The following is a 26,088-nucleotide window of genomic DNA, read 5'->3' as shown; positions in this document are numbered from 1 at the left end:
TGCACACTCGGGTCATCAGTGTGAGTAGAGACATGCACACTCAGGGGTCATCAGTGTGAGTAGAGATACATGTTTGTAAGATACATGATGTGGGGATTTCTATCTGATTTGAACTTTTGTGAAATGAAAACCAAGTTGCCCTTAGAGGACAATAAAGATTTGATCTATCGAATTGAATGAGGGACCTAACCAAAACCATTGTTAATACATGCCCTAACCTTACCATAAACTTAGCATAACTTTAAACACTAAACCTAACCTAACCTAACCTAAAACGGTCTTTACAAATAAAGTAAGGCAAGCACACACACAAGTTCTCAAATCTTCTGTTCATGTCTGTTTTTCTCAGACTGTGACTTCGGGCATGGCAGCAGACACTAAGGAAACCATCTTCAGCATCAGCAAGGCCTACATGCAGAACCCCAACGCAATCATCCTCTGTATTCAGGGTGAGTTATCAGTACAGAGTTGTGGACCAAGGCAGCTCAGCAGGCAAAGTACTAAACAAAATTGAGAAGGGAGCTCCTTGAATTTTACAAAAGTAGTATTTAATCCCGAAGTAATATATTCGTGTACACAGCAGTGTTACAAACAGAATATATCTTCAAAGGGGTACACGGGCAAACAAAACGCTACGCGCGTTTCAACCACACAGGGTCTTCATCAGGCTCTCAATTTTGTTGAGTTATCAGTACGCCATCCATCCACCAAATGTCTTGCGTGCAGGCAGCCGCGTGTTGTAGGGAGATGGGAGATGATGGTAGACCCAACTCTCCCACCTCCTTGTTCATTGCTTTCATACTCCTGTGTCCCCCTCATCCTTGTCATGTTGACCTGATCACCTCCTCTCCTGTGTCCTCCTCTGTCAGATGGCAGTGTAGATGCAGAGAGAAGCATCGTGACAGATCTGGTGAGCCAGATGGATCCGCTGGGCAAGAGGACCATCTTTGTCCTCACCAAGGTGGACCTGGCTGAGAAGAACCTGGCCAGTCCCAACCGAGTAAGACGCCTTAACTGGCCACTTGTTTCACCTGCAGAGCCAAAGACTTGTACCTGCTTTAGTCACAATGTTCTTTTTCACGGGTGTCAAACTCATATTAGGTAGTGGGCCGGATTTTGTCAAAACGAGACCTCATTGGGGCCTGGATTATTGTCGGCTAAAATCAATTTGACTCGTCAACACATATATATTTATTATTTGAAGTAGCCGATCATAAGTGCCACAGAAAGCATGTTTCCTATTCATACACCTATTAACAATAATTCATATTGTGTCTGGTGATGAGAGAATGAGAAAGTGCATGTCCGGCTGCAGAACAAATAACCTACAAATCTACTGAGGGATTTCCCCCCCTCCACCCAAAACATCTCAGGGCTGTATGAAACTGTCTGGGGGGGCGTGTCTCTAGGTGTCTGACTGGTTGTTAAACGAGGACTTTGGCACTTTTCAGCCAGCTTTGTATCATTATAATGCAGGTAGTACAGTATATATGCAGATGAACAATGTTTACTTTCCTTCCATGTTTCCTACACCGAGAAATCCCCGTTCGTCTGCTTGCAGAAACTCCGCCCTGCCAGCTGGCACGGGTCATCAACGCTTGTTAAGGCTCTCGATGTGATTCTCCATGGATGTGTGCATACAGTACAGTACCAAAACAACAACATGGATGTGTGCATACAGAACCAAAACAACAAAATCAAGAATCTGTAGTTCCAACAGCCATCTGTGCACTTCTGTCTCCCAATGACGTTGTTTTTAAGGTCATTTGGAGATGGAAGTGCCTGTGAATGAACTGAGATCTTCTCGGTGCTGCTAGAACATACATGGGCAACATACGGCCCGCGGGCCGTATGCGGCCCGCGGGCGCCCCCTGTGTGGCCCGCGATGGAATTGCAAAAAAAAAAAAAAAAAAAAAAAAAAATTTTTTTTTTTTTTTTTTTTTTACAGTGCACCTGAACGCAACATGCAAGATACCCGCTGAATAAGTGTCCAAATGTTCATGTCATTCTGGCCAATACTCTTCTGTTATAGCATTTCAGTCTGGAATATGGCATATATTTCAATAATATTTATGACTAAAAGGCTAAAAGTAATCTCATGTGTAAGAAATGACTGTTCTACATTGAAGTAGAAATTTTAATAATTAACTTGTTGGTTTTGGATTTATTTAGCTTCAAGAGTGCATTTTTGTTCTTGTGTGACCCTCAACACAGGCTTTGAGAATCCCGGGCCACTTACTGATACTTAAGCTTAAAATAACCCACTCATATTCTGGTTTATTTCAAGAAAAACATTTCGGCTAGTGGAAATTCGAATTGGCTGGTAACTTTAAAATCTAGCAGCCATATTGGCAGGTGGTCAAAAAAGTTAATTTCAAGCACTGAAGAGGGAGAGCGGGTGGTGACATAGGAGTGAGTGAGAAAAGGATCAAATATTGGTGGTTAAGACTGAATAATGACATCACAACTGTTAATTTAAAATGAGTTATTCCTCTAAACCTGGCTTCAAATGCCCAAAATGTTTCGCGCTGGCCCCGTTCAGCCCTCAGCAAAAACTGGTAGCGAGGACATTTTTTTGTGGCCCTCTCTATCATCAAAGTTGCCCATCCATGGGTTACGGCGTGACAATATTTGTTCGGCCCCCGGCAACAATCTGGGTTTCTCATGTGGCCCCCCATGAAAAACAGTTGCCCACCCCTGTGCTAGAAGCTAGTCAAGTCAAGTCAAGTCAACTTTATTTATATAGCACATTTCCATACAGCGGCAGCTGGAACCAAAGTGCTTCACAGGTATAGGCAGGTACAAATAAACAGATGAGTGCAAAGTACTAAATAAAATATGACACAATACAAGATGGAGCTAGATGGAGGGAAGGTCAACATGGTTCATTTGCACATACTAGCCACATTGTGATGATACAAAGTCCTGCTTAAAATGTGTTGCCAACTTGCCACTTCATGTTCCTTAACACTTTCAGTGCCACGGCCCTTGGGCAAAAGGTTGCTTGCTGTGCCACATAGGCCGCAATGCATTTTAAAACAGTCATATAATTTTTTTAATAATTACTATGTAAACACTGAACACGCACAAATAACGATGAGACTCTCTTCTATCACCTGCAAAAAAAAGTTTATTGATCCCATTTTCCGTTCTTTAGTTATGAGCCGGAGAAGATAGCCTGATTGAACGAAAAACATACCTTTTTTTCTACGAGCTGAGATAACGAGCCTTTTGTGAAATTAAACATTTCAAGCACATCTCTGACTCTGAAGCTAATTTTCTGATGTCTGGGTCTGTCTGGGTGAAGTGTATGCTGCTCTGCTGCTCTCCGTGCTCCCCCCCCCCCCCCCCTCAACTGCACACGCCTCCTGGGTGTGTCTTATGTGTCTGGTGGCTCTCAGTCTCTGCTGAGTTTGCTGCGCACACACAGTGAATGGTGCGCGATATTCAGCTTTTTGGTTCCGCGTGTGTTTGTCACGGGCTGGCATGCTTCCAGTTCGGAATAATAATGCTGATTATGTGAATGTGCTGTTGCAGCGTACATGAAGGTGCTCAGTTGTGACAGCGGATGCTGCTGCTCTGGGCACAGCTGGCGTTGTGCTCGTTGTGCTTCTGCACGTCGATGCATACGGACGGATGCGATGCGATTTCCTCCTTTTTCCCAGTGACTATTTCTGTGTGTTTGGCTCCTTTTTCTCTGATCAGGAGAGTGCTGTCGCCACCTAATGGGTTTGTAAAATAGGTTATCGACCTCCAATAGCTACAATATTGTTAGAGGCGACGTAAGAAGCTTAGATCGACACCCCCCCGTCAAAAAAACAATTTGGAGTTATGACGCCATTTGGCGTCGCTGGCACTGTACGGTAAATTTCTAATGACGCCATATGGCGTCGCTGGCACTGAACGTGTTAAGCTGCGTTCACGCCGAACTATTCAAGTTTTTCGCTGGCATCGACGTTTACATACAAAGTCAATGCAAATGAGCGATTGAGCGTATATTCGCCCGGGAGAAAAATCGCTGGGCGTCCGAGCGACAGAGACAGAGCGATAGGGAGAAAATACGCTCGTCGCCGGAGATGAAATATCCCAACTCGAGCGGAATTACGCTGGCATCAGTCGCTCGCTGTTCAACGCTGATTGGCTGCCGTGTGAGAGCGAGTCAAGGATCACACTGGCTCGGAACAAACCGCTGGTTTATTGTGTGGCAACAAACCGCATTGACAGCTCATTGACGGGCCGACAGCTGACATGAAGTGAAGTCTGTACTACCGGTATGGAGCTCGCGTTAGGAGCACGCTGATAAGCTTAGCTTGTAAACAACTACGGTGGCTCGTAGTGGACAAATATCATGACATTGCGTAACGTTATAGCCCCCAGATGTCCGTCAATTATTGTGCCTGTTGACGAGCGATTTAAACAGAGCGACAGAGCGATTCCAAAGGGTTAAATCGAGCGACAGAGAGAAAAATAAATATCTCTGTGTGAACACAGCTTTAGAATATAATGAGTCAAAAGCTGCACTTCAGTAACTGCTGTGTCTACATATATTTCCTTACACCAGTGGAGGAAATACCAACTTATGGTGTGAGAGACAGCAATATGTGGCTCCTCCACAAGAGGGCGCTCAAATCTTTATTTTGACCTGCTCATACCTCAGTGGGCCAGCCTTTAGGAAGCTCAGTTTTGCACCATAGAGTGGAATAAACACTTTCCTCCCCTGTCTTCTCTTTCAGATCCAGCAGATCGTTGAAGGCAAGCTGTTTCCCATGAAGGCCCTGGGTTACTTTGCAGTGGTGACAGGGAAAGGTAACACATCCCACTGTGTCATCAACCGTCGTGCTTCTAATCCTACCTTATATAAAGAGTCCTTTTAGCCAATCTGATCAAACACATGTCAGCTGGACTGAGAAGTCCCACAAAGCTTAGCTGTGATGTATTGGTTGTTATGCCAGCTTTTGTGCTGACCAGGGAGCCAGTTGGATGTCATGCTCTGTCATGCTTTCTATTGCAAATGATATGTAGGTCATTAATGTAACTTGGCATCACTGTCTGTGTGTAGACACATTATTGTGAACACAATAACTCAAGAACAATAGATGATGGAAATGTCATTGTTACATCACAGGTTCCACCTATAGAGTAGATCAGTGATACTCAACTTGCGCCGCAGGCCAACATGTGGCCGCGATGGAATTGCACCTGAACGCAACATGCAAGATACCCGCTGAATAAGTGTCCAAATGTTCATGCCATTCTTGCCAATACTCCACTTCTGTTATAGCATTTCAGTCTGGAATAGGGAATATCTTTCAATAATCTATGATTTAGCTGCTAAATTGTCAAATACTGCCGTCTGCTCGCTACCCAGGCACTTATGTATGTACTTAACCTAACTAACTTAACTAACTATCCGGTGTGCTGCGTGCACAACACTGTCAGACTAAACTCTGGCTGACACCCCAAAAACCTACAATAGATGATCTGATCATCACAGGTTCCACCCATAGAGTAGATGATCTGACCAGATGTTGGAGGACCTTGCTATTGTAAATTAGCATGTTAATGAGGAAAAACTACTGCTGTATTAAGAGTAGGGATGCCTTTATCGATTAGTTTTCCTGTCGATTACCCTTAAATTCTGAAGACGATTAGTCGATTAGTCTATAAGCAAAAAAAAAAAAAATTAATTAATAATAATAATAATCAGGACGCCATCTAAATTGACCATAATTTAATCTATGTCAAAACATTCAACATGCAATTATTACATGTATTTAGGAGCCATTTAGCCAAAAGTTGAAGACAATTCCCAAGCCATTAACTTAAAGGAGTACTTACCTCCAAAACACTTTTTTTCAGCTTTTAACCAATATATATGACTTTGGGGGTGATGTGTGAAGAATTCTGGTCAGAATTTCCACATTTGACACCAAACTGTTGCCATTTTACCATTTGTATCATTTTTCAGCAGCATATCTGGCATAAGCGCCCTCTTAGGGTCAAAGACTGCTTTTTTTTTTTTTCTCAAATGAATGGGAGATTAGGGGCACACTGACGTCACAGTGCCCCCAAAGACTATGGGATTTCAAGATAATTACTCCCCTACCCCCTCTGTACCCTTTCGGCTCCTCAGAACTCCAAGCCTATTCTTATTGAAGTTTGCTCTTAAAATACTGAACCAAACGTTGTCAAAGTTGGCACATGTCTTAATTATAGTTAGTTTCCCGCTGAATGTGTCACTACTTTATTGATATCTTACCTGGATAAGCTCGAATGATGATGTTTATATTATCAGTCCGAGTTGCAAGCACTGTTTCCAGCCCAGGCAGGCGAGAGTCGTACTGTTACATGGACGAGCCCCAAGCTCCACGGGCGCGCGCAGCAGGCCAGCAGCAGCTGGGCTCTCTGTGCTCAGAGCAGCAGAGAGAGCAGTCTGATATTTCCGCAAACAAATCTCGTCGCAGTTTAGCGGACATGTAAAATATAACGCTATACTACGACGTGACAATGTGACAAAGCTTCTCTAAACATATCGGCTAATATAATATCATCACTGTGTACAAGCAACGCCAACTTTTATGGAAATCAAGTCAGCAGAGCAGAGCGACTGGCTCTGTCTGTGTGTGTGTGCTGCTCGGGGGGATTCGCATGGGAACAGTGTGAGGAGGAGAAGAGCTCTGCGCTGCCTCCTGCGTCCTGAGAGGAAAAATCAGAGGTGCCCCAAAACGAAAAGGTGGTAAAAAGCCCCAAAACGCAAATTAAAAACGGATTTCATTGCGCGGTTTATCTCTAGTTAGACGAGGGAATTACGTGGAGAAATCTCGCATTGTGTTACCCCAGAGCGAGAGGTTTGTCCTCACTGTGTGCTGCGAGCAGCGAGGCTCTTAACGTAAGTTTAGACAAGCCACATGCAAGCCACGCACACACACATGGGACAAAATGGGACAAAAATAATTAAATTTCTAGTTCGCCACTGAATGGCCAAATTGATATAACTATCAACCATTTCAGGATTTTCTGTTTCCATACAGGCCACCAGCGTTGGCTAGTTGATGATATTTATAAAGATATCGCCCCTCTCAAATAAATTATTTTTGAGGCAGTATGCAAACTGTAATGGCGTCGATTTCCGAAAAAAAATCTTGACTTAACACAGCCAAAGAGTCTAGTATAGACAAGAGTATATGTCATTTCTTGGTTTTTTCAATAGGTATTTTCAAATCACTGTTCTAATACATATCTAGGGGGTAAGTCCTCCTTTAAATGCTGCTGTTGTAATCCAACACACCACCAGATGTGTTTTAAACAGTTAAATGAGGAGAGACAGGAGTCAGTGTTTGGTTTCCCAGAGGCTCTCTGTTTTATTGAACAGCATGTTTTAGAAAATATTTAAAACAAAATAAAACACAATTTAAAACAAAATATGTTTCCCTGCCTTGTGCATTATGAACATTGCTACACATATAAAAAGAAAATACAGGGTCAGACTAACCCTAACCCTAATTGTAGCGTGTGAGCAAAACACGGTACTGATTCCCATTGCAGCAGGGTCTCGTTCGCCTTCACCATGTTCGTTGCATTATCGTGCACACAGGCAACGACTTTCTCTTCCAGTTTCCAGTCACTGACTGCTTCTCGCAGGTGTGCTGCCAGATTTTCACCGCTATGCCTGTCCTCCATGGGGCGGGTTTGTAGAACACAGCTACAGAGCTGTCCACGTTCGTTGATGAAATGACAGGTTATTGTCACGTATGCTTCTGTTGCAATGGACGTCCAGATGTCTGACGTTATTGCCACACACTGTGCCTCCTCTAACTGCTGTTTAATGTACTCAGTCATTTTGCCATGGCTCACCTCCACTCTGGATGTTATCAAGGTGCGCCCCGGCACGGTGTATGCGGGCTCGACAAAGTTCATCAACTTGCGAAAGCCTTCGCCCTCGACAAAGCACAGTGGTAGCATATCGCGGGCAGTCATCTCAGCGAGGAGTTGTGTGATCGTTTCGGACCGGCGAGGGTCACATCGTCTGCGGGGTTCTGCAGTAAAAGCTGTGATACTGGTCTGCCTGCTAGTATCCGCATCATCTCCTCCACGCAAGTTTACGTCGAGATGCTTGTTCTGAAGGTGGGTCCTCATTGCAGTGGTAGAGTGGTTATATGCAAGCTTGAGAGAACATAGCCGACACACAACCTTGTTGTCTCTTTCTTCATCAAAGTATTGCCAAACTTTGCTAGTTTTCTGTCGCGTGGCCATTGTTGCTCCTCCTTTGTGTACTTCTCAACTCCTGTCCTCCGTGTGCGGGGAGGGGGGCGGAGGGGCAGTTGCCTTCAGTGACCCTGGGAATTCTACTAGCGCATGGATGACTGACGGTGAAAGACGCAAAAAATAAAAATAAAATAGTAAAATAATTGTCGATTAGTAATTTTCACTCCGACTAGTGAGTGTGTCGACGACTAATCGATTAATCGATTATTTTGCGGCACCCCTAATTAAGAGTAATGTTTGAAGGCAGGAAGTTCATAATATTACCACCCATGTGTTGTGTGAAGACAAGCTAATATTTATTAGTATATAACATATTAATTAGATTAAATAATGATCTCATTAGCATAACTGATTATGCTTAATATGTCATGGTGATTATGACAGGCATTCGCCAGCTCAAGTGTCTCTTGTTACTCTTGTATATTTACGTTATTGACGTTGTTATCATTGAATGAAATGAGCATTAAATCCTACAGTTCATTGAATCCTGAAACGATGTTTGTTGTGTTGTCCACTCTTGTCCAGGCAGCAGCAGTGAAAGCATAGACTCCATCAAAGACTACGAGGAGGACTTCTTCCAGAACTCCAGATTACTGAGGCAGGTTTCACTAAACTCCTCAAAACATGCCTTTGTTCAATGTGAGGCTAATGTTTGGAAGCAGCTAATCACTGTATGTGCTGCATCTCATCAGGGACGGCATGTTGAAGGCCCACCAAGTGACCACAAAGAACCTGAGCCTGGCCGTCTCCGACTGCTTCTGGAAGATGGTTCGGGAGTCTGTTGAGCAGCAGGCTGACGTCTTCAAAGGTACCACTCTGCACCTGCAACAAGCCTCCAGGGCTTTTTCAAACCCAGGGAGGTACCACTCTGCACCTGCAACAAGCCTCCAGGGCTTTTACAAACCCAGGGAGGTACCACTCTGCACCTGCAACAAGCCTCCAGGGCTTTTACAAACCCAGGGAGGTACCACTCTGCACCTGCAACAAGCCTCCAGGGCTTTTACAAACCCAGGGAGGTACCACTCTGCTAGCCTAGGTAAACCCAGCCACCACGTGACCTGCTCTCTCAGTTCCCAGTCACTAGCGACTGAGAACAGGTCTGAGAGCAGGTCACGTGGGGGATGGGTTTACCCAGGCTACCACTCTGCACCTGCAACAAGCCTCCAGGGCTTTTACAAACCCAGGGAGGTACCACTCTGCACCTGCAACAAGCCTCCAGGGCTTTTACAAACCCAGGGAGGTACCACTCTGCACCTGCAACAAGCCTCCAGGGAGGCTTGACTGCCTCACATGCCATTTTCCATGTGCTGTTTAGTGCTGCTTCCTGGGCCATGAGCGCAGACGATTTTCACTTCCTGGCCGGTTGGCAATTCAACCTTTATTCCCGGCAGTGTTAGAGATCATTTGACTACACAGGAAATGGACATGGAGACTTGGACGTGAGACTTGGACTTGAGTCGCACTTAAGTCACACACACAGTGACTTGAGACTTGACTTGAGACTCATCCTCAAAGACTTGAGACTTGACTTGGACTTGAAGGTTTGGGACTTTGGGAACAATCTTTATTTTTCTTTATTTTTTTATAAATTGTTTTGGTGCATTAACATGAAGGAAATGGCTACTAATGTCATCTCTAATCATTGCTGCTACCGTATTCTAATAGATCAGGAGTGAGGATAATACCGTAGCTAGTCGTTTTAGCTCTGCAGTGTTCTAAGCAGACCGGATGGCATACAGCAGATGATAGAACGCTCAATCGATAGGGACTTAAGACTTGACTTGCACTTGTGACCAAAGACTTAAGACTTGACTTGGACTTGCCCCTCAAAGACTTGAGACTTGACTTGGACTTGCAAAAAATGGACTTGTGAGCATCTTTGTGCGACACAGGATCGACTGTCCCTCCTCCTCCTCCTCCTCCTCCTCCTCCTCCTCCTCCTCCTCCTCCTCCGGCTGCAGTCAGCAGCAGCCCACCCTGCCACACTTCTCCCCTCGCTCCACGCTGCCTCCCATCCACAATTAGCCCAGACAACCAGACACCACCAGAGATTTATGGCCCTGCGACGGGCCGCTCCCATCGGCCCATTGTGTAGCGTATCGATCCACAACCCGTCAAAACACACACACACACACACACACACACACACACACACACACACACACACACACACACACACACAACTGGCTTCCATCCTCATAGCCCGGGCGCCACCATGGCCCCTTACCCCAGCAATTAGCCTAATCTCCACTGTGCATGGGGAGCTGCAGAGAGGGACGTGTGTGTGTGTGTGTGTGTGTGTGTGTGTGTGAGAAAAGTAAAAGCTGGCTGTTGATTAAGAGTGTGTGATGGGCACCGTCCCCTCTGCTCCTAAGGGGCCAGTTAAGAGAGTGTCTGTGCAAAGTCCTCAGCCACTTTGAATAAAGCAGTGTGAAAGCTGCCGTCATATCAAAGCAGGTTAAAACAGAGCCGGCTCTGTCCCGCTGCGGTCAGCACCTGCTCTGTCCCTCTGAGGTCAGCACCTGCTCTGTCCCTCTGAGGTCAGCACCTGCTCTGTCCTCTGAGGTCAGCACCTGCTCTGTCCCTCTGAGGTCAGCACCTGCTCTGTCCCTCTGAGGTCAGCACCTGCTCTGTCCTCTGAGGTCAGCACCTGCTCTGTCCCTCTGAGGTCAGCACCTGCTCTGTCCCTCTGAGGTCAGCACCTGCTCTGTCCTCTGAGGTCAGCACCTGCTCTGTCCTCTGAGGTCAGCACCTGCTCTGTCCTTTGAGGTCAGCACCTGCTCTGTCCCTCTGGGGTCAGCACCTGCTCTGTTCCTCTGAGGTCAGCACCTGCTCTGTCCCGCTGAGGTCAGCACCTGCTCTGTCCCTCTGAGGTCAGCACCTGCTCTGTCCCTCTGAGGTCAGCACCTGCTCTGTCCCGCTGTGGTCAGCACCTGCTCTGTCCCTCTGTGGTCAGCACCTGCTCTGTTCCTCTGAGGTCAGCACCTGCTCTGTCCTCTGAGGTCAGCACCTGCTCTGTCCCTCTGAGGTCAGCACCTGCTCTGTCCCTCTGAGGTCAGCACCTGCTCTGTCCCGCTGTGGTCAGCACCTGCTCTGTCCCTCTGTGGTCAGCACCTGCTCTGTCCCGCTGAGGTCAGCACCTGCTCTGTGGTCAGCACCTGCTTTGTGGTCAGCACCTGCTCTGTCCCTCTGAGGTCAGCACCTGCTCTGTGGTCAGCACCTGCTCGTTAGGGGATGACTGTCATCAAAGCAATAGAAATGTATAGAAGGTGAGTTTCAGCTGGCCAGGCGTGATGATGACGAGCACCTGCCTAGCGACACATGTCAAAGTACATTTATTTTGAATTTATTATAAGGGCGTTCTGCAAACTTTCCAAAAACAGCTTTGTAAAATTCAATATATTGTCAATTATTATCAATTAGACAAAAACAATCGCCGACGACGTTAATGTAAAGAGAAAAAAAATCAAAACTATTGTATATTCACACACTTGGATCATGAGAAGTTGAAGATGACGTTTCACGTTGATGTTGGAAAGGTTTGTTCAATTAGTTTCTGTCCCTCCCTCCCCATGTCCCTCTCTCCCCATGTCCCTCTGTCCCTCCCTCCCCATGTCCCAGCGTCCCGCTTCAACTTGGAGACAGAGTGGAAGAACAACTACCCCCGCCTGAGAGAGCTGGACAGGGTGAGAGACACACAGGAAGCACAGCAAACACAAGAGAAAGAACAAAGATGACAAAACAACATGGAAGCAGTGCTAGGGATGCCACGATACTAGAATTTGTACTTCGATACCGATACCCAGGAAAATATCGATACTCTACACCATTTTTGATACCACGGGAAGGAGGGGATGATGACACATCAAGAAGCATAAAAATAAAGTTAGACAGATGGACACTTCTCCATAATCTAGACCTGATCAAACTTTGAACTTAGACAGCAGATTAGCCCTGCCTGCTCTAGCCATCACAACACGTTTAGTTTTTTGAAGCAACAGATACCCAATGATAGGGAGGGAGAAATCAGTGATTTTTCATTAAAAGAAAGCACTGATGCTATCGAAACTGTTGCAAATGAGTTTTGTATCCGTTTAATTTTTTTAGTATTGATACAATCGATACCTGTTGCAAATGAGTATTGTATCTGATTAAAATTTTCAGTATCGATACTTTTCGATACTATCGATACTTTTGACAGCCCTAAGCAGTGCACACCTTGATAGCAGATCACTGGAGTGTAATAGCAGTACAATTGTCTTTGTTTTGCCTTTTTACAGAATGAACTCTTTGAAAAGGCCAAAAATGAAATCCTGGATGAAGTCATTAGTTTGAGTCAAGTGACCCCAAAACACTGGTAAGTTAATCTGTTATATCTTGATGCTGCTGTATTTTGTTCCTTTCACTCCTTGCTGCTGTTAGCTTGTAAACCACACCAGAGTTCAAAATGACTCCTCTAAACAAACTAGATATGATATAAACCACACCAGAGTTCAAAATAACTCCTCTAAACAAACTAGATAAGATGGCTGTCAGTCAATGGCTGAAATGTAAATGTCATTTGATCCTTTTCATATTGTCGGTATCACCCTATCACGCGCCTCGGATGAAATACCGTATGTACCTTTTTTTAAATGCTACCTTATGGGGATCGGGGGATCGAACTGCATAACATCACCTAACAATTATGTAGTGATGTACCTGAAGGCAATTAGACCCCGGATTTGAAATGCTTCAGCAGCACGCAACCAGCCGTGAGGTGGAGGCTATTTCAGGAGTAAGCTGCATGTCTCTGCGTGTGTGTGTGTGTGTGTGTGTGTGTGTGTGTGTGTGTGTGTGTGTGCATGTACTACTCGTGCATGAATATATAGTTGTAACCCCGCCCCCACGGGGGACAAGCTCGCTAAATGAGATGTATGCGTGGCATCGGGGCCGTCCCCAGCGTGCGTGCCATCACTTCCCATCAGATCAATGCTCTGATGATGAATGGCCCCTGGCCGGGGACAGGGGGGTGGCCCCCCTGGCCGGGGACAGGGGGGTGGCCCTGTTACGCAGCCAGCCAGCGCTATTGGAGATAGCGCCTATCGACAGCCAGGAGCTGGAGCCCGAACAAAAGCGGAGTCGCATGAAATATGAGCGAGACTTTATGATAAATGAGAGAGGCTTAACGGGGCTCTGGTCTCCGGAGGCTTTGGGAGGGTTTTCTCCCATTGTCACACTGTCGCGGTCAAATAGAGTGAGAGTGGGGGGGAGGCTGTTAGCCGCTAACAGGCTCATACCCGGAGCTGTATTGGAATTTACAGTCAAGTGCAATCTCAATAGCACTGACTGGACACAAGTGAAAGCAGATCGAAGGGCAAAGAGAGAGATCTCCCCCTCTGCTCATTGTTTTTCTGCCCCCACTGGATCACTTAAAGAGAACAGAGCCGGACGGCTGAGAGCAACTTTCCTCCGAGCGTTTTGACCCGTTCGATATCCTTAAATCCCATCCTAAAAAAAATCATTTGACCAAATGTACTGACGCTGTTAATAAGTCGTGCCACCTTCACCATTTAATTTTCATCCAATGAAAACATTCCCCCTGACCCGACCCTTGACCCCTGGCAGGGAGGCCATCCTGCAGAAGAAGCTGTGGGAGCGCGTCTCCACCCATGTGATCGAGAACATCTACCTGCCTGCCGCCCAGACCCAGAACTCAGGCACCTTCAACACCACCGTGGACATCAAGCTCAAACAGTGGACCGACAAGCAGCTGCCACACAAAGCACTGGAGGTACGGCATGCAACTGGTCAGATCACCATTCAAATGAGTCAAAATGAGAGATTGATTATTCAGTCAATCAAATCTCCTAAGGGTTTTTTCCAAATTTGAATTCAAGCATGTTTTTCGCATTCCTTTTTTGTCCATAATATATTTCTCTCAGAAGTGGATTATTGCAAAAAAAAAATGTTTTACTTCAACTCCCATTGAACATTATTACATAATTTTGCCTTTTTTTTTTATACACAACGGGTCCACCTGCTGCAACGCAAACTGCTTAGCTTGTAAGGAATAAGCAACCATCTATGTCATGTTCAAGACGGGTGAAAGTTCTGCCTTTCTGAGCACTTACAATGGTGCCCTGGTGTTGAACCGTCCAATTATCCACCGGTCAGGTTGCCTGGGAGACGCTGCAGGAGGAGTTTGCTCGCTTCATGGCTGAATACAAAGGCAAAGACCAGGACGACATCTTCGACAAGCTGAAGGAGGCCGTGAAGGATGACAGCATCAAGAGGCACAAGTGGAACGAGAGGGCCATGGACAGCCTGGTACACAGCTCACACACTCATTATGTCCCTTATCAGAAGAGAGAGGGCCATGGACAGCCTGGTACACAGCTCACATACTCCACACTCATTCTGTCTCTTATCAGATGAGAGAGGGCCATGGACAGCCTGGTACACAGCTCACACACTCATTCTGTCTCTTATCAGAAGAGAGGGCCATGGACAGCCTGGTACACAGCTCACACACTCCACACTCATTCTGTCTCTTATCAGAAGAGAGAGGGCCATGGACAGCCTGGTATACAGCTCACACACTCCACACTCATTCTGTCTCTTATCAGAAGAGAGAGGGCCATGGACAGCCTGGTACACAGCTCACATACTCCACACTCAGTCTGTCTCTTATCAGAAGAGAGAGGGCCATGGACAGCCTGGTACACAGCTCACACACTCATTCTGTCTCTTATCAGAAGAGAGAGGGCCATGGACAGCCTGGTATACAGCTCACACACTCCACACTCATTATGTCCCTTATCAGAAGAGAGAGGGCCATGGACAGCCTGGTACACAGCTCACATACTCCACACTCATTCTGTCTCTTATCAGAAGAGAGAGGGCCATGGACAGCCTGGTACACAGCTCACATACTCCACACTCATTCTGTCTCTTATCAGAGGAGAGGGCCATGGACAGCCTGGTACACAGCTCACACACTCATTATGTCCCTTATCAGAAGAGAGAGGGCCATGGACAGCCTGGTACACAGCTCACATACTCCACACTCATTCTGTCTCTTATCAGATGAGAGAGGGCCATGGACAGCCTGGTATACAGCTCACATACTCCACACTCATTCTGTCTCTTATCAGATGAGAGAGGGCCATGGACAGCCTGGTACACAGCTCACACACTCATTCTGTCTCTTATCAGAAGAGAGAGGGCCATGGACAGCCTGGTACACAGCTCACACACTCCACACTCATTCTGTCTCTTATCAGAAGAGAGAGGGCCATGGACAGCCTGGTACACAGCTCACACACTCCACACTCATTCTGTCTCTTATCAGAAGAGAGAGGGCCATGGACAGCCTGGTACACAGCTCACACACTCCACACTCATTCTGTCTCTTATCAGAAGAGAGAGGGCCATGGACAGCCTGGTACACAGCTCACACACTCCACACTCATTCTGTCTCTTATCAGAAGAGAGAGGGCCATGGACAGCATGGTACACAGCTCACACACTCCACACTCATTCTGTCTCTTATCAGAAGAGAGAGGGCCATGGACAGCCTGGTACACAGCTCACACACTCCACACTCATTCTGTCTCTTATCAGAAGAGAGAGGGCCATGGACAGCCTGGTACACAGCTCACACACTCCACACTCATTCTGTCTCTTATCAGAAGAGAGAGGGCCATGGACAGCCTGGTACACAGCTCACACACTCCACACTCATTCTTTGTCTTATCAGAGGAGAGGGCCATGGACAGCCTGGTACACAGCTCACACACTCCACACTCATTCTGTCTCTTATCAGAAGAGAGAGGGCCATGGACAGCCTGGTACACTGCTCACACACTCCACACTCATTCTGTCTCTTATCAGAGGAGAGGGCCATGGACAGCCTGGTACACAGCTCACACACTCCACACTCATTCTGTCTCTTATCAGAAGAGAGAGGGCCATGGACAGCCTGGTACACAGCTCACATACTCCACACTCATTCTGTCTCTTATCAGAGGAGAGGGCCATGGACAGCCTGGTACACAGCTCACACACTCCACACTCATTCTGTCTCTTATCAGATGAGAGGGCCATGGACAGCCTGTCTTATGTCTCTTGACATAAAGAAGGATAAGCTATAAATAAGAGTAGACCAAATGGGACTTAGACACACACGTCTTTTGACATATAAAGTAGAAATGTATCAATGAGATGAGAACAACCAAGTATCATTGGGTTCCAGGACTAACAGGATATTATGTGAAATAGCAGAACAAGTGCCAGCAGCAGAACTTGCATGACCCACGTTCTAATGGGTATTTTTCATAGTAAAATTCATCTGTATATCGACATGTAAATGTAGTGATTTATTGAATTGCCTCTAACAATGGCATAATGCAGAATTAGTGAAACGGCAGCATAACCTGCAATAAAGATTCACCTCGCATACTTTGCCTAGCTTTGACCTGATCAGATACCTTGTTTTCTTGTTATACCTTTCTGTCTGTCTGTCTGTCTGTCTCTCTGTCTCTGTGTGTGTGTCTCAGAGGGTGATCCAGCACAACGCCCTGGAGGACCGCTCCATCACAGACAAGCCTCAGTGGGACGCAGCCATCCAGTTCATGGAGGAAACCCTGCAGTCACGCCTCAAAGACAGTACGTCAGCCCTGATGCTCCATACAACATGCAGCAGTTACCCACCGCTCTAGTCCACTGGTCCTCAAAGTGGGGTCCATGGACCTCCAGGAGTCCTTGAGGGGGGTCCAGTGGGTCCCCAGCAAAAAAGTCCATCCATAAGTAACACAAGGACAGAATGTATCACTGTGGAGTAGCGCAGGGCTGACATGTTTTTGTAGTCGGAAGATCAGACATGTTGGTGCTTCAGGGGAAAGGTGAATGGGCTTTTAGAACGGGGATTTCACTTAAATGCATAAAATAAGGTCTGTGATTAACAAAGGTTTTTGGAAGCGGTAATTTGTGTTCAGCAGGATAATCTTCACAAACGTGAATCACTTTGATGATTTTTGAAGCGTTTTCTGAAAATCAAGTTCAAAAACGTTACGTTGAAGGTGTAAGGTGCTGTGGAGAAAAACTGCCATATTGATGTCTTTCATTTTTTGACATGCTGGACTTCCCCCCTCACTCACTTTCTCTCTCCTTCACTTGAAGCCGAGTCAGTAATCGGCGACATGGTGGGTCCAGACTGGAAGCAGAGGTGGATGAACTGGACCAACCGTACAGCAGACCAGGTCAGAGTTCAAGTGTTAACAACGACTTCCACTTGTACTGCCAGTTATAGCACTGCAGTTTTCACTCTTTCACACTCAAGTTGCAGCATAACTAAGTTTAATTATCCAACTATCCAGAAGCTATTTTGGTTAAAAAAAGAAAGAAAAAAAGGGGGGGCTATTAATGCTAAACCTTAATGGGGTTAGAGCCTCTTCTACAAGGAAGATAGTTGATTCACCACAACTACTGTCACTATTTTACCAGCCAGCTAGACGCTTTGAGTAGAACAGGGCCTCCAAATGTTTTGCTGCCTTCTGATTAGGGATGATCTGAGTCTTTATCGATACCACTATCCAAACTTTTCTATTTGGTGGAAAGACAAGACGATTATTATTATTTTTTTTCGTATTTTTTACGGTGGATTCCTATCTGGAGGAAACCCCAGGGGATCACATGCAAACTCCACACAGAAAGGCCCTTTTTGACGACCCGCCGACAATAAATTCTTAACAGAACTGGTATTGCTTTTATTCCTTAACTACGAGTCTGTTACGGTTTGATTTCTGAATAGAATGACATTTGCCTCGCTTGGTGAGGCAATTCAATTATTCTTTGTGTAGTTTAACGGTGGTTGGTAGACAATTCAATTGTATTCAAAAACTTTATTAGACAATCGGTCTATGTTTGTGCACCAGTGATTTGAGGTAAATGACATGACTCTCGTCTCTCATAACATAGTGTTACGTTATACAGTGTTTCCCCTAGAACAAGTATCATCATACTATTATGGGATGCGATGCGGACAGTTGTATTATGGGATGTGCGTTTCCCAGGCAACGACACACGTTGACACATTTTGGAACAGCGCCGCACGCTGGCACGATGCTCCTAAAAGCAAAATGCTTATTGTTTTTGAATGATTTGGCATTAACACACTGTCAACACCAGTATTGTTCTATTGTAATAATATACCATAAAGGCTTATTGAAATTTTGGGGAGAGCAAGGGGGAAAAAAAAGTGTTGCAAATTTCTTTCTGGCCTGGCGGGGCCTGTAGAATGGCCGGGGAAACACTAACTGGGTTTCCATCCACCTCTGGATATTCGCATTTACCCAAAATGCGAATATAAACTTGAATGGAAACACCAGAAATTCGAATAAAGGTCGAAATATCGCATAAATGTTTTTACGCTTGGAGGGGGTGGATTTATCAGCGTATCGACAGTAGGAAGATGCGAACTTTTGCAATGGAAACAGATTTTGCGAATTAACGATGACGTACCAGATGTGACTTCACTTCCGCTTCATGCTACTCCAGGGGGAAATGGTGGCGATTAGCGCCAGGCAGTCTGAATGAAATTGAATGTAACGTTCGCAATTCTATGTATTAAATTCTAAAAAACGACCCTCAACATTTGGGAAGGCTAAGCCACACAACTAGTTCGTTATAATCTAACATCATGCTTTGAAGGCGACTTTACGACGATGAGGACGGTGATCATCACCATCACCGGGTGACGACTCAATCAAAGCAGGTCTCCGCTGATAGAGATCTCTTACAGGCACACAGGCACTTTACGCCTCCTCCTGACGAGAAGCGCCACCGACTGCTCAACCTGCCGACTCCCAAAACTCGCTAAACAAAACTGAATGGAAACATGCATAAATTCGCATTTTATTTTGCGGATTTTCACAAAATTCGCTTGAATTATGCGATACATTTGGATGGAAACCCAGTTACTGTTCTAGGACCTGCTAGTCTCAATAGCAGGATCAATAAACTCAGACATTATTGCTCTCAGGGTTTTGAGAAGTTATCGATCGCTACTTATCGATACTGGTTCTCGATCCCCGTCCCTACTCCTGAATCAGCTCATCTAATAGAGCATCTTGTCAGCCATAGACATTGCCCTGTTTCCCACCCTGAAGATCGTGCTCACTGGCTTGTCTTGGGCCTTTTGCAGCACACCCGTAATGAAACCAAAACAGAGCTGGAGCGTCTGCTGAAGCTCCACGAGGACCACACAGCATACCTGGCCAACGACGAGGTCACCACGGTCAGGAAGAACCTGGAGGGCCGAGGGGTGGAGGTGGACCCTGTGCTGGTGAGAGCAAAACACCTGTTACCTCACAAATGCTCAAAGGCTTTGGTTACACTTAACTTGACTCAGTCTGTGCATGTGCCCGCACCAAAGCTCTGGGCACGCGCACTAGGATTTTCCAATTGAACAACGGGGATAGGCCGTAGTTGAAATTCCCATTTAAATGATCTTGATCGTCGGTAGTTTAACATGTATAATCTTGTGCAAGACACTCATTGGGGGAAGCACTTGCTGGGACAAAAACTATGTTCAAGAGTTGATTTAAACTCCTGTATCTTGAACACTCCTGACACAACAGGGAGCCCACCTCAGGGTGTGCTGGTGTCTGTGAATCTCCATCAGTTATTTTATTTGACTGTGAGGACCAAAATACCTCCTTTCACATTTAAAGTCCCTGGAAACCAAAATCCACAAAAACGTTCTAACTATGTTATTTAGGGTCTTATGTTAGTAATTGTGTGCCTCAGAAATTATGATACATTACTTTCAACCCAAAGCCTTAAAATCAACACTTTTCTACAAGGTCTGGATTTCCACTTCCTCATTGAAGAGAGCAGTGCGCGAGGTGCTCAAATGCCAAATCTTATGACGTCATATGCTCTATATAACCTTTGTACACGCGCGCAACTCGCCCTTCTCCTTTTGTCCGTTCTTTGCCCCCACAGCGCTCGCTCAGTGTCTGTCTGTCTCCCTCCCACTCTGTGTGCTGTGTGTCGAGCGCTATGCTGCCTGCTCTCTCTCTCTCTCTCTCTCTCTCTCTCTCTCTCTCTCTCTCTCTCTCTCTCTCTCTCTCTCTCTCTCTCTCTCGGGACTAGTGAGAGAGAGCAGGCAGCATAGTGCTCGACACACAGCCTGGTGACGCGAGGTTACTCACACACCACAGTAGCGTTGTGCAGTCGCAGCGACAGTCTCTTCCTCTCCGAGCAACAAGCGAACACACACACACACACGTGTGTGTGTTCGACACACGCACTCCATCTCTCTTTCCTTCTCTTTCCTTCTCCGTTTCCCTCCCTCCCTCTCTCTCTCTCTTGCTCTCTCTCTCTCTCTCGGAGACCTGTAGTCTTGCACGCACACACACACGGGACACGCCCACACAGTCACTAAATTTATATACTTTGCGACGTTCATCATCGTTCAAATTTGGCTGGTGGCTTATTAACATAGGTTCCTGTGATGTGATGAACTCAAAATGCTAAATAATAAAGAAATATTTCTGGTTTCCAGGGACTTTAAAAGCTGTGTTTCAATTGAAGTCATCATCACCATGCAACTCCTCTGGAGACCTGCTGTACCTTCACTGTGTCTCTGGAGACCTGCTGTACCTTCACTGTGTCTCTGGAGACCTGCTGTACCTTCACTGTGTCTCTGGAGACCTGCTGTACCTTCACTGTGTCTCTGGAGACCTGCTGTACCTTCACTGTGTCTCTGGAGACCTGCTGTAGCTTCACTGTGTCTCTGGACAAATGGATGAATGGCTTTGATTCATGAGTAATATTTGTCGTTCATTAACTGCTGGCTTGTTGCCCTCCTGTCGGCTCAGATCAAGGACACGTGGCACCAGCTGTATCGCCGTCACTTCCTGCAGAAGGCTCTGTCCCACTGTAACCTCTGCAAGAGAGGCTTCTACTACTACCAGAGACACTTTGTCGACTCTGAGGTGAGAGAGGAGATGGAGAGGATGGGCCGTCTTCATTTGACTTTGTGTTCAACCTTCTCCACAGTATGGAAGGCTGTTCAGTGAGAAGCTAAGCTGTATGTACCAATGTGTTTCTCCCCCCCCCCCCCAGTTGGAGTGCAATGATGTGGTACTATTCTGGAGGATCCAGAGGATGCTGGGCATCACGGCCAACACTCTCCGACAACAGCTCACCAACACTGAGGGTAAGGATGGGGAACTGGGATATTATGGTTTTCCCAAATTACATATTCACGATTTGGAAAAAGGGGCACGTACTAATTGCTGACATTGTAAGTTACATTATGGTAAAATGTAGCTTACAGCAGTCACAAGCTTTCCACCGTAACAGACCATATCAAAACAGGGACATGGAGATGGAGTCAGGAATGATGTCTGCCAGTCTATTTTGAAGACAGAATGAGCTATTCTTTAAGTTACACATGGGCGTTGCCACTAATTGATCAAATTGCCTCCTAAAATGTCCATTATGGTCTTAAACACACATGGTCTTAACCCTAACACACATCATGAAAGCAGACGATTATTTTCTTAGCCATTTTCATGACAGTAAAATTGGATGATTGTAATGGGTCAAATCAGAACATTGAGAGAAAAAGAGGGACGACTCTGAAGTGGCACGCCCACCGCTGTTGGCATATATGAGGCACCGGCCCATGCCACGCCCCTTTTGACCACCCCATTGTTTCCTCAATGGCGGAGATATGTTTGTCTTCTAGGTCATCTTGCAGAGCAAGACTCCCCCATAGCGAGGTCCCCTGAAGCCCTTTTGGATAAACCAATGCATTGTTATGGACTGGATATTGATCGTGTGTCTGTGTGTGTGTGTGTGTGTGTGTGTGTGTGTGTGTGTGTGTGCTCAGTGCGTCGGCTGGAGAAGAACGTGAAGGAGGTTCTGGAGGACTTTGGGGAAGACGGAGAGAAGAAGAGCCATCTGATCACGGGCCGCCGTGTGCAGCTGGCCGAGGATCTCAGTGAGTCTCACACACACTTTGTACTTCAGGATCTCAGTGAGTCTCACACACACTTTGTACTTCAGGATCTCAGTGAGTCTCACACACACTTTGTACTTCAGGATCTCAGTGAGTCTCACACACACTTTGTACTTCAGGATCTCAGTGAGTCTCACACACACTTTGTACTTCAGGATCTCAGTGAGTCTCACACACACTTTGTACTTCAGGATCTCAGTGAGTCTCACACACACTTTGTACTTCAGGATCTCAGTGAGTCTCACACACACTTTGTACTTCAGGATCTCAGTGAGTCTCACACACACTTTGTACTTCAGGATCTCACTGAGTCTCACACACACTTTGTACTTCAGGATATCAGTGAGTCTCACACACACTTTGTACTTCAGGATCTCAGTGAGTCTCTCACACACTTTGTACTTCAGGATCTCAGTGAGTCTCACACACACTTTGTACTTCAGGATCTCAGTGAGTCTCTCACACACTTTGTACTTCAGGATATCAGTGAGTCTCTCTCACACTTTGTACTTCAGGATCTCAGTGAGTCTCTCACACACTTTGTACTTCAGGATCTCAGTGAGTCTCACACACACTTTGTACTTCAGGATCTCAGTGAGTCTCTCTCACACTTTGTACTTCAGGATCTCAGTGAGTCTCACACACACTTTGTACTTCAGGATCTCAGTGAGTCTCTCACACACTTTGTACTTCAGGATCTCAGTGAGTCTCACACACACTTTGTACTTCAGGATCTCAGTGAGTCTCTCACACACTTTGTACTTCAGGATCTCAGTGAGTCTCACACACACTTTGTACTTCAGGATCTCAGTGAGTCTCTCTCACACTTTGTACTTCAGGATCTCAGTGAGTCTCACACACACTTTGTACTTCAGGATCTCAGTGAGTCTCTCACACACTTTGTACTTCAGGATATCAGTGAGTCTCTCTCACACTTTGTACTTCAGGATCTCAGTGAGTCTCTCACACACTTTGTACTTCAGGATCTCAGTGAGTCTCACACACACTTTGTACTTCAGGATCTCAGTGAGTCTCTCTCACACTTTGTACTTCAGGATCTCAGTGAGTCTCACACACACTTTGTACTTCAGGATCTCAGTGAGTCTCTCACACACTTTGTACTTCAGGATATCAGTGAGTCACACACACTTTGTACTTCAGGATCTCAGTGAGTCTCTCTCACACTTTGTACTTCAGGATCTCAGTGAGTCTCTCTCACACTTTGTACTTCAGGATCTCAGTGAGTCTCTCTCACACTTTGTACTTCAGGCTCTCAGTGAGTCTCACACACACTTTGCACTTCAGGGTCTCAGTGAGTCTCACACACACTTTGTACTTCAGGATCTCAGTGAGTCTTTCACACACACTTTGTACTTCAGGATCTCAGTGAGTCTCTCACACACTTTGTACTTCAGGATCTCAGTGAGTCTCACACACACTTTGTACTTCAGGATCTCAGTGAGTCTCTCTCACACTTTGTACTTCAGGATCTCAGTGAGTCTCACACACACTTTGTACTTCAGGATCTCAGTGAGTCTCTCACACACTTTGTACTTCAGGATATCAGTGAGTCACACACACTTTGTACTTCAGGATCTCAGTGAGTCTCTCTCACACTTTGTACTTCAGGATCTCAGTGAGTCTCTCTCACACTTTGTACTTCAGGATCTCAGTGAGTCTCTCTCACACTTTGTACTTCAGGCTCTCAGTGAGTCTCACACACACTTTGCACTTCAGGGTCTCAGTGAGTCTCACACACACTTTGTACTTCAGGATCTCAGTGAGTCTTTCACACACACTTTGTACTTCAGGATCTCAGTGAGTCTCTCTCACACTTTGTACTTCAGGATCTCAGTGAGTCTCACACACTCTTTGTACTTCAGGATCTCAGTGAGTCTCTCACACACACTTTGTACTTCAGGATCTCAGTGAGTCTCACACACACTTTGTACTTCAGGATCTCAGTGAGTCTCACACACACTTTGTACTTCAGGATCTCAGTGAGTCTCTCACACACTTTGTACTTCAGGATCTCACTGAGTCTCACACACACTTTGTACTTCAGGATCTCACTGAGTCTCACACACACTTTGTACTTCAGGATCTCAGTGAGTCTCACACACACTTTGTACTTCAGGATCTCAGTGAGTCTCACACACACTTTGTACTTCAGGATCTCACTGAGTCTCACACACACTTTGTACTTCAGGATCTCACTGAGTCTCACACACACTTTGTACTTCAGGATCTCAGTGAGTCTCTCACACACTTTGTACTTCAGGATCTCAGTGAGTCTCACACACACTTTGTACTTCAGGATCTCAGTGAGTCTCACACACACTTTGTACTTCAGGGTCTCAGTGAGTCTCACACACACTTTGTACTTCAGGATCTCAGTGAGTCTCACACACACTTTGTACTTCAGGATCTCAGTGAGTCTCACACACACTTTGTACTTCAGGATCTCAGTGAGTCTCTCACACACTTTGTACTTCAGGATCTCAGTGAGTCTCACACACACTTTGTACTTCAGGATCTCACTGAGTCTCACACACTTTGTACTTCAGGATCTCAGTGAGTCTCACACACACTTTGTACTTCAGGGGTGTCAAAATCAGTTTAGTGCACGGGCCACATGGGACCCAATTTGGTCTCAAGTGAGCCAGACAAAGAAATTCAATGCATAACCTTTAAATACACCTAATTTTTTTCCAGTTGCAACTTAGTGTAAGATATTTAGGTCTACAACATGTTTTCACATAAGGCTATCTCAGCTACTATATTCCTATCATATCAAATCTACTGTCTGGAACTGTGCATTACAATTGATGGCAACTGTGCAGTTCTTCTTTATATTCAAGGGTAATGAAAATAGTGAAATGAAATGAGAAAACATGAATAGGCTATTTACTATTTCACTTTCTCCTGGAACCTGGTGTCTCTTAGTGGCCGTTCACACCGCCGCAACGCTCAACCTAAGCTCAACCTACGCTGAACCCACAAGTTTCATTTAGGCGTCCTTGTTAACAGGCGAGGCCAGCCGCACGTGTGTCACACTGAAGCCACGCTCAAGCGATCGTTCAGGATTCAGTCCTATTTTCGAAGTGTGATGCATCAAGCTTGAAAGCTGCCAGGCATGAAGTCAATGGGAGTTGTGGTGGGCGGGTTCAAGGCGCACCGAGAGGAAAGAGAACCAGTTACACCTCTGTGCCATCCATGAACTCACTCCCACACATTCACACACACTCACTTTGTTACAGGACTGTCTCTCAACCTGTTACACCTCTGTGCCTCACATTCACACACACTCACTTTGTTACAGGACAGTCTCAACCTGTTACACCTCTGTCCCTCACATTCACACACACTCACTTTGTTACAGGACTGTCTCTCAACCTGTTACACCTCTGTGCCTCACATTCACACACACTCACTTTGTTACAGGACAGTCTCAACCTGTTACACCTCTGTCCCTCACATTCACACACACTCACTTTGTTACAGGACTGTCTCTCAACCTGTTACACCTCTGTGCCTCACATTCACACACACTCACTTTGTTACAGGACAGTCTCAACCTGTTACACCTCTGTCCCTCACATTCACACACACTCACTTTGTTACAGGACTGTCTCTCAACCTGTTACACCTCTGTCCCTCACATTCACACACACTCACTTTGTTACAGGACAGTCTCAACTTGTTACACCTCTGTCCCTCACATTCACACACACACTCACTTTGTTACAGGACAGTCTCAACTTGTTACACCTCTGTCCCTCACATTCACACACACACTCACTTTGTTA

The 26,088-nt window shown here is 45.9% G+C and overlaps 1 protein-coding gene across 4 annotated transcripts in view; it reads left to right on the top strand.

Annotated features, from left to right (window-relative positions):
* The window catches only part of opa1 (OPA1 mitochondrial dynamin like GTPase), a 96,867-nt gene that overhangs the window by 26,816 nt on the left and 43,963 nt on the right, over positions 1-26,088 (top strand). For all 4 annotated transcript variants that reach the window (XM_083647761.1, XM_083647760.1, XM_083647759.1 and 1 more), the window contains 15 exons: positions 350-449; positions 870-1,000; positions 4,734-4,806; positions 8,791-8,863; positions 8,958-9,073; positions 11,887-11,951; positions 12,546-12,622; positions 13,873-14,038; positions 14,422-14,574; positions 16,806-16,914; positions 17,428-17,507; positions 19,451-19,591; positions 21,132-21,248; positions 21,379-21,472; positions 22,151-22,261. In XM_083647761.1, the coding sequence (XP_083503887.1) occupies positions 350-449; positions 870-1,000; positions 4,734-4,806; positions 8,791-8,863; positions 8,958-9,073; positions 11,887-11,951; positions 12,546-12,622; positions 13,873-14,038; positions 14,422-14,574; positions 16,806-16,914; positions 17,428-17,507; positions 19,451-19,591; positions 21,132-21,248; positions 21,379-21,472; positions 22,151-22,261 (1,606 nt within the window). The remainder of the gene's footprint in view (positions 1-349; positions 450-869; positions 1,001-4,733; positions 4,807-8,790; positions 8,864-8,957; positions 9,074-11,886; positions 11,952-12,545; positions 12,623-13,872; positions 14,039-14,421; positions 14,575-16,805; positions 16,915-17,427; positions 17,508-19,450; positions 19,592-21,131; positions 21,249-21,378; positions 21,473-22,150; positions 22,262-26,088) is intronic.

The sequence above is a fragment of the Poromitra crassiceps genome, assembly GCF_964638095.1.
Source record: "Poromitra crassiceps genome assembly, chromosome: 12".
NCBI lineage: Eukaryota > Metazoa > Chordata > Actinopteri > Beryciformes > Melamphaidae > Poromitra > Poromitra crassiceps.
Note: the sequence above shows the minus strand (reverse complement) of the source record. Positions and strands in the feature narration are given on the sequence as shown.